Source organism: Dipodomys spectabilis, unplaced genomic scaffold (assembly GCF_019054845.1).
Source record: "Dipodomys spectabilis isolate Male_0828 unplaced genomic scaffold, ASM1905484v1 ptg000157l, whole genome shotgun sequence".
In the NCBI taxonomy this organism is placed as follows: domain Eukaryota; kingdom Metazoa; phylum Chordata; class Mammalia; order Rodentia; family Heteromyidae; genus Dipodomys; species Dipodomys spectabilis.
The window spans coordinates 14,261,785-14,275,671 of NW_024870834.1; the positions used below are offsets into that span (position 1 = coordinate 14,261,785).

At 40.6% G+C, this 13,887-nt stretch overlaps 1 protein-coding gene across 1 annotated transcript in view; it reads right to left on the reverse strand.

Annotated features, from left to right (window-relative positions):
• Window positions 1-4,044: 4,044 nt before the first annotated feature.
• Window positions 4,045-13,887, reverse strand: part of Tshr (thyroid stimulating hormone receptor) — a 117,156-nt gene continuing 107,313 nt past the window's right edge. The window contains 2 exon segments of the mRNA XM_042692703.1: window positions 4,045-5,511; window positions 7,360-7,548. Coding sequence (XP_042548637.1) covers window positions 4,101-5,511; window positions 7,360-7,548 — 1,600 coding nt within the window. The 3' untranslated portion in view covers window positions 4,045-4,100.

Sequence of the window (13,887 nt, forward strand, 5' to 3'; positions counted from 1 at the left end):
GTGTTCAAACACCTGAATTTGATTATTACTTTTAGAAATAACAACTTGCTCTTGTGGAGCCCAACATTATTTCCAATGTCTCCAACATTTTTTATTGGAATTATAAAATAGTTGATGTCAGCAGATGGCATAGGTATCCAGGACTGCAAACTACAGTCCAATACCTCCACAGTAGTCAGTCACTTCCTTTCAGATCTTGAGTTCAGGCTGGAGCCAACACTGAATGTGTGTATTGTTTTATCTGGAATGTAGGCAGATGGGAGGGAAACAGACTCATAATTAGTTACCTTAAGTTGTCTCTCAGTCCTACCACTTTCAAGTGTTGAGGTTCCTCTGGAATTCTATGGGGAAGGACAATTTCTTTTTAGATTTACAGCCTTATCTTGCAAGTACCCTCACAGCTGCAGCCTCCTATGCTCTCTGAGTTATTCATCAACTCAAAGCCTGAGGCTTTCCACCTGTCGGAAAGCCGTCAAGTCTAGTTTGCTTGCTGGATGCTCCGTTCCTCCTGTTCTCTATTTTTGTCTTAATCTCATTTTATACTTTTCCATGTCATTTCAGTGGGAACTGAAAAAGGAAGGTCAGTAGAGGTAGGGACTCTGCCCACCACTTTGAGCTGGAACTTTCAGTTTTAAAACCTGCAACAAGTGTTTCTTGTCTCTCTAGGTATGCACAAGGGAAGGGGAATCACTGCTGGGTTATGATATGGCTTCCTCCCAAAGACTTCAAGCAGGTAGGAGCATTTCTTATAGAGTTTCTCTGCTTTTGTTCTGTTCTGTTTTGAAATTCTGAGATTATGGTTTTCTTCTTTCTCTCATTTTTACCCTATTGTTACTATTCTGGTGCCATACTACTAACTGGTTAGTAACTGATTACTAATAGAAATAATGGATTAGTAGGTTATTCATAAAGAACCTATAAACTTAGAGGGTGTTTTAGGAGATACTTCTTTGAGCAATATTTATGATCTCTAGGGCATGAATTTCTCTCTGTGTGTCTCTTTCCTCTCTCTCCCTCCCCTCTCTCTCTCCTTCTCCCTCTCCCTACTTCCTGTTTTTGTTTGAAACAGGGTCTCACTATGTACTTAGGTTGAAATTACAAATGTAAACTACCACACCTGACCTTTGAAACATCTCTTGAACTAGCCTATCTAGTAATCCTACTTTGGATCTCTCTTCAGATAATTGAAAAATTCCAGTTAAAGTGAACACTCTGAGAAAGACCTATAGATTTATTATCTTCATTGAAACACTGTTTAAATTCTTAATATCAATACTAATAATTTGCTTGATATATTGTTATACTGAGATTTTTTTTCTCTTAGCTATCACTACCTGTTTGTGAATCATAACTCACTTCGCCGGGAGTGAGTTATTAACTTATAGCCAACAAATTTATCAACATTGATTGTTTAAGCAAACACGCCAAGTTCCTCCCCTTTGTAGTTTTTAACATGTATAATGTTTATGCTAAAAGAAACTCACAGATTACAAAAAGATCGTACAATAGGACTCTACACAGTCATTTTATAGGAAGAACATTTATTTCACATTTTGAAGGTGAATTTTAATAACAATTCTGTTGTTGAAGTCACTTTTCTAGGGCTGTTTCCAAAGCTTTAGTTGGGCTAGTCAAGACAAAACACATTCTCTGTGAAGAGATGATGCTTCAGAATGTTATAGGAGAGAAACACGTGAAAAAAGATGACTTGTTTGGGGCTGGGAAGGTGGTTCAGTGGTAGAGCGCTTGCCTTGCATGCATGAGGCCCTGGGTTCGATTCCTCAGCACCACATAAGAAAAAAAGCCGGAAGTGGCGCTGTGGCTCAAGTGGTAGAGCACTAGTCTTGAGCTGAAGAGCTGAGGGACAGCGCCCAAGCCCAGAGTTCAGGCCCCATGACCGGACCCAAAAAAAAAAAAAGATGACTTGTTTGTTTAATTTCATTAGTTACAAATAATGAACTTTTGGGAAAGCCATGATTTTAGGTGTTCCTAATATTTCTATTAAGATGTGAAAGTGTTGGAGTCGGGAATAGGTATGACTATGGAGAGGTCCCAGGTGAGTCAGACATGTAATCATGACAGGTAAACTGGAGCATTCATCTGACTAGAGTAAGGATGTTCTGTTGGGGGAATAAAGACTAGTGACTAACAGGGATAGAAGGGATCACTTTTGACAAGTTTAGTATTATAAGGGGACTACAAATACCTAAGTCAAGAAATGAATCCCTGAAGACAAGTGTTTTTTTTTTTTTTTTGCCGGTCATGGGGCCTGAACTCTGGGTCTGGGTGCTGTCCCTCAGCTCTTCAGCTCAAGGCTAGCGCTCTACCACTTGAGCCACAGCGCCACTTCCAGCTTTTTCTGTTTATGTGGTGCTGAGGAATCAAACCCAGGGCCTCATGCATGCAAGGCATGCACTCTACCACTGAGCCACCTTCCCAGCCCTGAAGACAAGTGTTTTAAAGTGTCTCTGCATAGTAAGTGTTCCAAATTCTTTTTTTGGGGGGGGGCAGGGGGAGGAGTCCGGTCGTGGGACCTGAACTCTGGGCCTGGGCGCTGTCCCTCAGCTCTTTCAGCTCAAGGATAGCGCACTACCACTTGAGCCATAGCACCATTTCTGGCTTTTTGTTTTCTTCTGCTTATGTGGTGCTGAGGAATCGAACCCAGGGCCTCATGCATGCAAGGCAAGCACTCTAACACAGAGCCACCTTCCCAGCCCCCAAATTCTTTAAAGTATTTTAAGTACCCCAAATTTGCAAACCCGTCTTTTATTTGACTGAGTAGCAGTATATATCTAGTATCTAGATGAATGTAGTCACTGAATATAACTTTTGGTTCAGGCATTGTGACCAAAAATAGAAATAAAGAAAAACATTTTCTTAAACCATGTGTCTAGGTTCCAAAAAGAAAGAGAAGGCAGCTCTAGAAGATAGGATAAACAGATCCTACCCACTAGTGTTCCTCTCTCTGTCATGGAAAGACATGGAAAGAGGACATTTTGCTCCTCCATTTTTTCAGACTTCTGGCAACCAGTGATTTGTCAGAGTCCTATAGTTAACTATTGCCCAGCCTGTTATATTAGTTAATAGGTGATTGACAACATGTGGTCTGCTCTTAGTCTCCATTTGTTGCTATTTAGAGATACTTTGTAGAGTTTCCCATCTTTAATGTTTATGAGCATATCTGAGAAGATTGATTCCTGGTTTGCTAGGCCACATATATGCTGACATCTTTTAAGTTTTTCTAGGCAACACACCACAGCTAGGGCACATCCTAGATTCCAGCCAAGGGGTGATTGTTTCAGAGTTCAAGAAAAACAACAATGTTAAACCTTTCCCCTCTATATCTCAGTAGCTAATCTTCATTTAGTTGTGTTTGGCTTTTCAGTTTATGTGTGGGTGCATGCTGCTCCTGGGGCTTTCACTAAGGGTGGAGGTGCTGTTTATAGCTTTTTGACCCCAGGCTAGTGCTCTACCACTTGAACTACAGCTCCACTTCTGGCTTTTTGTTGGTTCATTGGAGATAAGATGGACTTTCTTTCCTGGGCTGGATTTGAACTGTTTCTCAGATCTCAGCCTCCTGAGTAGCTAGGTTTACAGGCACGAGCCACCAGCAAGCTCCTGGATGGCTTTAAAATTCAATCTTCTTTGATTATATCAGGTAGCATAAAGTTGGACTGAACCAATATGAGAAGTGTTATACTGTGGTCACTAAGTAAATAGCTTTGGCCATTTGCTGAATCTTTAGCATGAATGGCTATGTAAAAGTGAGAAGATCCATATTGACTTGGTTCCACTGATTTTTAACTGAATATGTCACACATGATAATCTCTGGACTTGGCATCAAACAAGTCCTCTAGAAAGTATTGATTGTTTTGACATTGCCTGGAATTAAGACCTGCTCATAGTTTCTCTTCCTTCTTAGAGACAATGATTAAGATAAAGCTTGTAACTCCTTAGAGATGAATTCTTGTCCCATGGAACACTGCCTAAACAAGCACTGGGTCACCTGTGTGTTCATGTGTCAAGGGATTGGATTGTGGGCTAAAGAAACCAACTTTGTGTATAGTTGACTTACAAGTGGGAATAACAGAGGATCAATTTACAAAGCTGTTTGCTTATACTCTTCTGAGATTTGGCCATGATTATTTGGAGCGAGATGAGAGTTTTCAAGCAGTTCATAGACATCTTGCATGTTGGGGAGATTCTGCCTCATGTCCTGGGTAACTTTTTGAAGCTGAATACTGGTGTTGTTCTTTGGAGAACCCCTCTGGCCCTGGTATGCCTGAGCCTGGCGTTTACAGAAGCCAAACTTGCTGAGCAGGATGAACACATCCCTCTGGAAGGCCTTGGTAAAAATAGCATAGAGGAATGGATTGGCACAAGAGTTGAGTGGATAGAAGAGGACCAGCAAGATCTTGGAGTTGGTAACAGTGATGAGTGGCTTGTTCATAAGTGCTGACAGGGCATAGAATGAGATTGGGGCCATGCACATGAAGTCAGTGAAGATCAACACTGCCATCCTCTTGGCAATTTTAGTGTCTTTGTCTCGAGGGTTGTACTGGGGATTTCGGACTGTAATATAAATCTTCACATAGCAGAAACAGACAATGACAAAGGCAACAACATTAATCAACAGAACAAGGACAATATATGCCAGAGCAAGAGGAGTCTCGGTGTCCATGGGCAGGCAGATGCTGACCTTGGCATAACTACTTATTCCCACCAAAGGGAGCAAGGCAAGAAGGAAGCAGCAAACCCAACCCCCAATCATGATGGTGTATGCATGCCTGAGGCGGATCTTCCGATCCAGGCGCATAGCAAAGGTGATGGCATACCATCGCTCCAGGGTGATGACTGTCAAGGTGTATACTGACAGCTCGCTGGCAAAGACAGTGAAGAAACCAGCTGTATTGCACCCAGGGCCTGTCTGCCAGTCAATGGCATGGTTGTAGTATTCAGAGTGAGTGTAGAGATCCACAGAGGCAATGAGGAGCAGGTATATCCCCATACAGAAGTCCGCAAAGGCCAGATTGCACATAAGAAAGCGGGGGACAGTCAGTTTATAGTGGCTAGTGAGGAGAATGAACAGGACAAAGAAATTGCCTAAGAGAGCCAGTAGACTAACAAACCACACTACAATCCTCAGGAACTTATAGCCCATGATGTCTTCACAGGGGTTGAATTCATCTGACTTGGGCGTACACACCATGTCTTCATTGTCCCCACACACAGTGTAGTCATAGTGGCTGTCAAAGGCTTGTAGAGTCTCTTCTTGAGGATTTTTGAGTTCTTGGCCAAAACCAATGATCTCATCTTCTTGCTCTTCAAAGAAGACATAGTAATGAGAGTTGCTGTGGCTATCTTGCAACTTGGAGTTCTGGTTATACCCAACATTGTTATTGCCAACATCTTCATATTCCTGATGGATGGGGCCATTCAAGGCATTCACAGATTTTCTCTGACGCAGGCTATGGATGCTGCTTTCATTACACATCAAGGACTCAATGATTCTGTAAGACAACAGGACCACTTCTTTAAAATCAACTAGTGATACTCACAACACTGGAAAAACATGTAAACTATTTACTATGACACACATAGTTTTACACCATACCATACACTCTAGTTGGAACTACCTTTCCTACATTGTTTTCCATTGCTTCCTTTCCCCTATGATCCAATGACCATATTTCTACATATGAACTCTTTTTTTTTTTTTTCAGTTGTGGGGCTTGAACTCTGGGCCTGGGCACTAACCCTCAGCTCTTCAGCTCAATGGCTAGCACTCTACCACTTGAGCCACAGCGCCACTTTGGCCTTTTCTGCTTATGTGGGTGCTCAGGAATCGAACCCAGGGCCTCATGCATGGGAGGAAAGCACTCTACCACTGAGCCACCTTTCCAGCCCCTCAATGACCATATTTCTTATCGATAGTTCTTGGAGCATTGGGAGTGCCACGTATTACTCCTGTTCAAAGCATGGAAATTGTGTTCCTTTTGTCTGAAAACTCATAGCTGCTTCTACAGATTGCTCAGTTGTAAACCAAACACTCCTCTCTCAGAGAGACTTCCTTAAAAAAATTTAAATATCTTTATGTTTGGTATGTCTGACATTTTCTTCTTCTTTGTTTCTCTTCCCTTAGGCATAAACAACATGTAGATTGAGCTCTTGTCTCTCCTGATTACCATTGTGGAGAAGACAGTGCCAGGCACATAGAAGTATTCAACCAATATTTATTGGACAAATAAATAAATGGACACTACTGTCCAGGCATGCTCATGGGCATGAGATTTAGTTTATGTCTGGCTCACCAAACTTACAAATTCTGAGCAGATTTTGATTCATCTGTTGAACTCCTGTGAAACTATCTAGTGGGCTAGCTAGTTTTTCCAAGAAACCTGGACTTGCTCCTGAGATTCACTCCACCTTCCCACCCATCCCTATTCATTCCTACTCAGTGCCAGAGTACAGCATCTACTATTCTCATTGCAGTACCCCTCCTCACTAGTTTTGGGTTTCTTTGCAGGGTATTTGAATTTGACTCTCACTGCCACTCATACAGTAAGATCCTTATGTTTCCTCTGACTGAAAAATCTTAGTATAGAAATTTATGGCCTGCTATAAGACACAAAAGGGGAAATAACTAAATGAAAAGAGTCAGAGAAAGCATGGAAAGGAAAGAGGATTGTTTCTCTGATAAGCAGCTAGATACTAACATAACATATACCACAATTGATAGTTATTAGTACTCAACATTCCAGTCTATTCCATTCTAGGTGTTTTCTGTTCAGTCTCTTATTTCTTCTTTTCAAAATCACTATGAGTGATGTATATCATTATGTTCTCCATTTCAAAAGCTCAGAGCAGTTGAGTAACTAGACTGGAATAACAATCTGGACCTGGCAGGCTGAGTATAAGCCAAACTTACTCCAAGGCCTATTCACATCTACCCAGTGAACTATGACATTTTCAAGGCCTAAACAGATCAGATATCCCAATTGTGAGTGTTGTTCGTAAGCTTATCTTTATGGCTGTGGTGTTCGTGTTTCATTTGGAAGCCTGAAATCATATCCATGTAGCCTCTACAAGATTTTACATGATATAACCATGCCTATCTCTACTTCATCATTGCTTGGCACCTCCCCTCTGCATTTCTCTCCAGTAACATTGGCATTTCTTCTCACCTACAACCACTTTGTGTCTCCAGTCATGTTGCTTGATGCATTTCCGGTTTTGGTAGACATTGTTAAGTCTTTTCTTCTGGTTTTCAAACTACAGAGATATACTTCCCTAAACCCAGAAATCAGTTCATCTTCCACCATGACTTTAGTCACTTATTCAAGGCCCCTTTTACTTACCCTCTAATTTTCTTCTGATTCTTAAAAGCACAACAATGGCTTGGATAGGAAAGGTCAGCTCGTGTGAGGTGAAGGAAACTCAAGGAAAGTGGAAGTTTCTTAAGAGTCCAAGTGTTTCTTGCAATCAGTTCCTTCAAATGCTCCAGGCCTTTGGAAGGCAGGGCAGTGACGCTGGTGTGAGACACATCCCTGGGATGTAGAGAACAGAACACACAGAGAGGCTGTAAGCACCTAGGACCTTTCAGTCCTTGGCCAGAAAATCAAACAGATCTGAGATGAATGGGGACAGATCTGTTGCTTTTCTGCTGCTGAATATGTGAACTGAGTTCTTTATATTCAGCTACTGGTCTGAGGAAGGGACACTCAGTTTTTAGATCAATACCAATAAGTACGGCTATTTTTTTGCTTGTAATGCCAGTATTTTATCAACACAAATACTATTTTCACGTTATATTCTGTCTGCAAACTCTTGGAGTTACAGATGGATGTTAGTTTTACTTTGCAAAATGATACTGTACAACTGATAAAGGATCTCAAGAAGCCGCGATAAATAAAATTGAACATGCTCACTGGCACTTGAATTTTCATCAGTCTCTCTAGGGACAAGTAGACTGGTATAACACCAATATTGTGAAAATAGTTTCCTAATTATTTCAGAACTTACAGGCCTCAATTAGCGAATTCATGACTAAGAACAACTCTTATTTCCCCAGTTTTAGAAGACTATAAATGCATTTCTTTTTTTTTTTTATTGTCAAGATGATGTACAGAGGGGTTACAGTTACATAAGTAAGGTAGTAAGTACATTTCTTGTCAAACTTGTTACCCCTTCCCTTATTTTTCTCCCACTTTCTCCCGCCCCCCATAAATGCATTTCTATAAAGAAAGCTCAAATCATTATCTGAAATGAGATTCAAGTTACTCCTACAAATTATGGGAGGGATAGTGTTAGGCCTGGGAATTGTGTACTCCTGTGAGGTATTAAAGTAGAATTAATTCATAATTTTTTATGAGTTGTTTACTTTTTTGTACATGTGTTTGACCTGACAACAAAATTCTTACTAAATATTAGTAATTATAAATATATAAATAAAATATATAATATAAATATATTAATGTATATAAATATAATATTAGTATTATATGGGTGAGGTCCTTAGTAAGCTTGACTTTAAAATTTTGAATTTCAAAATTAATTCATAACTTTTAACCAGGTATTATCTTTTCTCAACTCCTGAGTCAAGATTGTCTGTCATGTTCCATAATTGTTTCACTTGCAGTGAATTATTAGCTTGACTAAGATCATCACTTGATTTCTCCCCTTCTCCCAAGTCCTGGCTCTTGAACTCAGGGTCTGGGTACTGTCCTTGAGCCTTTTTGCTCAAGACTAACACTCTACTACTTGGAACCACAGCTCCACTTTTGGCTTTTGGCAGTAAATTGGAAATATGAGTCTCACCAACTTTCCTGACAGTTGTGAGCCTCAGATCTCAGCCTCCTGAGTTCCTAGGGTTGCAGGCATGAGCCATCAGGTGACCAGCTCATTAATACTTTTAAAGTAAGACTGTCCATTTTAGGATTTACCTCACCACCAAAGCTGCCAGTTCCCAGCTGTTGAGTCATCTTAGCCTTCAGGACTTCATAGCTGAACCCCAGGTATCACAGAGCAGAGGATCCTGCTTGAATCCATTATTTAAATTCGTGATCTATAAAAGCTATGCTAATAATAAGGTGTTTGTTTTATACCCCTTAGTTTTGGGATGCTGGGCAGTGCAGTAACTAGAATGACTACTCAAGAATAATGGTTACTTGAGAATTCTTAACATTGTAACAATGAAATGTACAAGACACTATGTTGAAAATGAACTTTACAACTTTGGTGGGGGGAAGGGAGGCGTTGGGGAGGAGGGGAAGGAAGGAAAGGTAAGAGAAAAACAAAAGAAACAGTGCTCGATAGGAAATGTACTCATTACCTTACTCATGTAACTATAACCCCTCTGGACAGTATCTTTACAATAAAAAATATATATAAAAAAAGAATTCTTGAGAATGATTTTATCAAGATACCTATTAAAATGCAAACTCATTCCTTAAAGGAATAAGCTCAGGTGAACACACACATCAATATATGCAGTAGATAGCAAATCAGTGAAAGAACTAACAAATTATAAGGCAGAGGATATTGAACCAACTTCTTCAAGGGAGTGTCAAATAATTTAGTGCTTTACTTAAAAACTGCCAGGTGTTCTAAGTTGTAGAGCTATCACTAAGGCAGATAGTTGATGTTGAGGGGTTTATCAGCTTTCTACTCGGAAAAAATCAGCATTTCTGGTCTAGGCACTACATTAGGCTAGCATGAAAATTACCTGTAATACAGACTAAGCCACATCCCACACCAGGAGTCTGCATCATTTAATATGCTCTCTGGGTGGCTCACAAGCTCATCTCACTTATTACAGCATTTTTTGTGGAGCAGGAAGTTACTAAAATTTAGACAAAGGTCAAAGAGACTCATCAGATCAAGAATGGAGCCATCAGAATAATTTGGATTTAGTCTTCTCAGCTTCAGTGTTCCAGGTGCTTTGGCCTTTATCTTCCTGTCTCTGGAGGCTTTGAACATAGATCTAAGTGCAGTAGTCTCTAGGGACTCATCAAAAATATGGGAGGGAGGGAAGGAGGGAGTTTGTGGTGTGAGTGTTTGTGATGAGCATACCCCAGGTGGCTTCTTGCTATGAGAGTGCTTGGTGTAGGTATAGAGAAAATAGATGGTGGAGAATATATATATGTAGTCACACAGATCTTATAGCAGAAACACTTATCAAATAATAATAGGCATTCATTAGGGTCAGATGAACTCCATATTGGAGTTTATCTGAATTTAAGCCAAAAGGATCCAAATAATATAGCTCTAGCCCAGTCCTCAGCTGCTTATTTGACATTACCACCTGAGGTGCCCCCAACTAAATAGATCCATCTAAAACTTAGTTTGTAATTCTCTACTCCCATGCCAGTCTATTCCTTGTCTGTTCTTTTCCATCTGGTAACTGGCACTCCCATTCACTGAATTGCTCAAATGAAAACCTTTGAAATAACTCTATGGTGTTGGACTTCTTTTCTAACATTGGCTCGTCAACATTTAATATAACCAAATCCTGTAGATTTATACCCCTAAAGAGCTGGGCGCCGGTGGCTCACACCTATAATCCTGGCTACTCAGGAGGCTGAGATCTGAGGATTGCAGTTCAAAGCCAGCCTGGGCAGGAATGTCCATCAGTGAAACTCTTATCTCTAATAAACTACTCAGAAAACCAGAAGTGATGCTGCAGCTTAAGTGGTAGAGCACTAGCCTTGAGCTAAAAGCTCAGGGACAGCACCCAGGTCCAGAATTCAAGCCCCATGACTGACAAAAAATAAATAAGCCCCAAAGAATCTCAGATCCATGTACAGTCAGCCCTCTGTACCTGTAGGTTCTGAATTCGTGAACTCAACTACATGCTCAAAATATGAAAAAAAAATTTCATCTGTATTGAATCCATTTAGACTTTCCCTCAACAAAAACCATAACTGGAGGGAATACGATGGCAAATTAGAGACGCCACGTTCCTGTGTCTCTTAGATCCTAAAATAAAGCTTCAGGCGTTGTGGGCACAGTAAAGACAGTTTAGAAAGGCAGAGGAAAGCAACAATAAAATAATAGAGATAAAAGGAACTCAAGAAATAGCAAATTTTATAAAGTTTCTATGAAAGAGCAAGATGAGAACTACATGTGAGTGGAGCCCAGACCCAACCTCTATGTGCCGTCTGCCAGCCCAATGTTAGCCCCTGGAGCCATCTCTAAACCCTACCCTGAATACTGTATGTCAAAAGCTAGGCATGCACACCACTTTGCAAATGGAACACCGGCCCTGAACAGGAAGATGGCAAATCTACCTGCACATAAGCTACAGCTAACAGATGTCTGAGTCCCCAACCCAGGTAACAGTGTGGGCACAGGGAAAGCTATGTGAGTGAGTCAGTTCCACAGAGTGCGCCCTAGTTTCAAATTAACAACCATCCCTTGCACATTTATATGGTGAAAGATAGTCAGGTATACCACTTTACAAATGGAACACCAGGCTGGCAGGCTAGGTGGAACATAGCAACATTATTAGGAAAAAAAAAATCCTATTCACTCCCTGCACTGAATCTTTCATGAAAGTCACAGTGAGGGTCTAGAATAGGCACACAAATGGGCATACTTAGCATAGCACACCCTGACCCACCAATTGCACACGGAAGCCATCCCTCAACCATTCCGACTACGGCAATGCATGCCTGGAACTGTTAACATCCCCCTCCCCGCCCTGAACCTCCACTGTAATACTAGTACACATAGCTACCCCCTCATCTCCCTGTAGTCACTGTCCTTGGCCTACAGCCTTTAGTGGGCACCGACTGCCATACCAGGGCTGCATCCAGAGAGGAAGCAAGGAGAATCCCAAATGATGAAGACCTAGATGTGAACACATTGGAAGAACTGTAGACAGAAAGCGGAGGGCCAGTGAAAGAAGGAGAGCACACATTGCATTGATGTAGCCCCGCTGGTAGACACTGTCCTCAGCAAGAAGAAGCACTGAGTTGTTTCATTTTTTTCTATTTAAATTTTTTCTATTTTCATTTTATTTTACTTTTTATTATTCATATTCTTTCCATTCTTTCTTATTCCCTGACTATATTGTCTTTATCCACAATAATTATGTTGTATTTTAACACACTACTATTTCTTATTACACCATCCCATAGACTTTTTTCTTTCTCTTCATCTTCTTTCTTCCTCTTTCCTTCCCTCACCCCTGCTTTTGCTACTTAATGTTTAGTTCCTATATCGTTAGTAATTTTAAAATTCCTAGTGTACCCTGTAAGAACTTAATTCCCTTAGTATTATTCTTTACTGGGGATATAGATGAATTAAATATGTAAGACAATGTAGGTTATGAAAGAGGAATTTACTAAAAATGTAGATATTGAAAAGAGATCACAAAATAATAGAAATGAAAAACTGAATAACTCAAATAAAATATGTAATTGAAAGCCTATCCAAGGTCAGGTGCCAATGGCTTATGCCTGTAATCCTAGCTACTTAGGAGGCTGAGATCTGAGGATCACGGTTCAAAGTCAGCCTGGGCAAGAAAGTCCATAAGAGCCTTAACTCCAGTAAACCACCAGAAAACTGACATGGTGCTGTGGTTCAACTGAGTAGAGCACTCACCTTGAGCTGAAGAGCTGAGGGACTGCGCCCAGACCCAGAGTTTAAGCCCCAAGACCACCATCAACAACAACAACCACAACAACAAAAAAATGAGAGCCTATCCAATAGAGTAGTTGATCAAGTTAAGAGTAGGATATCAGGCTAGGCACCCATTGCTCACACCTATAATCATAGCTACTTAGGAGGTTGAGATCTGAGGATCACTGTTCGAAGCCAGCCAGAAAAGTCCTTGAGACTCTTATCTCCAATAAACTACTTAGATAAAACCAGAAGTGGCACTGTGGTTCAAGTGGTAGAGTGCTAGCCTAGAGCACAAAGAGGCTCAGGAACCATAGGTAGGCCCTGAGTTCAAGTCCAGGACCAGCAAACACACACAGACACACAGATGCAGACACACACAGACGCAGACACACACACACACACACACACACACACACACACACACACGCACACGCACACACACACATACACACACACACACACACACACACATATGCATGCGCACGCATGCACATACACACACACACAAACACATCTCCAAAACAGGATATCAGGGCTTGAAGATAAATCAGGCAGATGAATATAGAACCTTCTGATAAAGATTAAAAAAGAAGAGCCAAGCATGATTGCCTAGTCTTGTAATCCTAACTGTCAGAGATATGCAGTTGGCTGGGCAAAAAATATTACTAAGACCCCAGTTCAAACAAATGAACAATTAAGTGTGATTATATCACATTGAAAAGATTCTTCACATGAAGAGAAATAATCACTAGATTGAAGAAATAGCCTGCAGGAGAGAATCTTTGCCAACAGAGATATTAATATGTACTTATTCAACAGAGATATTAATATGTAAAAAGGTAAAAAAAACTTAAAACACAAACGCAACAGAACCAATTAGTGAATGAGCAAATAAACAGTTTTCAAAAGAAAAACAAATGGCCAATAAATACATGAAGAAATGGTCAACACTGGGGGGGCAGGGAGTAGTTGTGGAGGTGGGAGGGTAGGGATGATAGGGGAAAAACAAAGGCGGAAGCAAAAATGTATTCATTACCTTGCTCATGTAACTGTAACTCCTCTGTACAGTATTTTTACAATAAAAAACGTACAAAAAAAGAGAAATGGTCAACACTCTTAGTCACAAAGGAAATGTAAATCAATGTTTGAGAGTCCATCTCACTCTAATCAGAATAGTAAACATCAAGAAAATAAGCCACAGTAAATGCTGTTGAGGGTGTAGAGAAAAGGACCCCTTAGATACTACAGGTGGGAATATA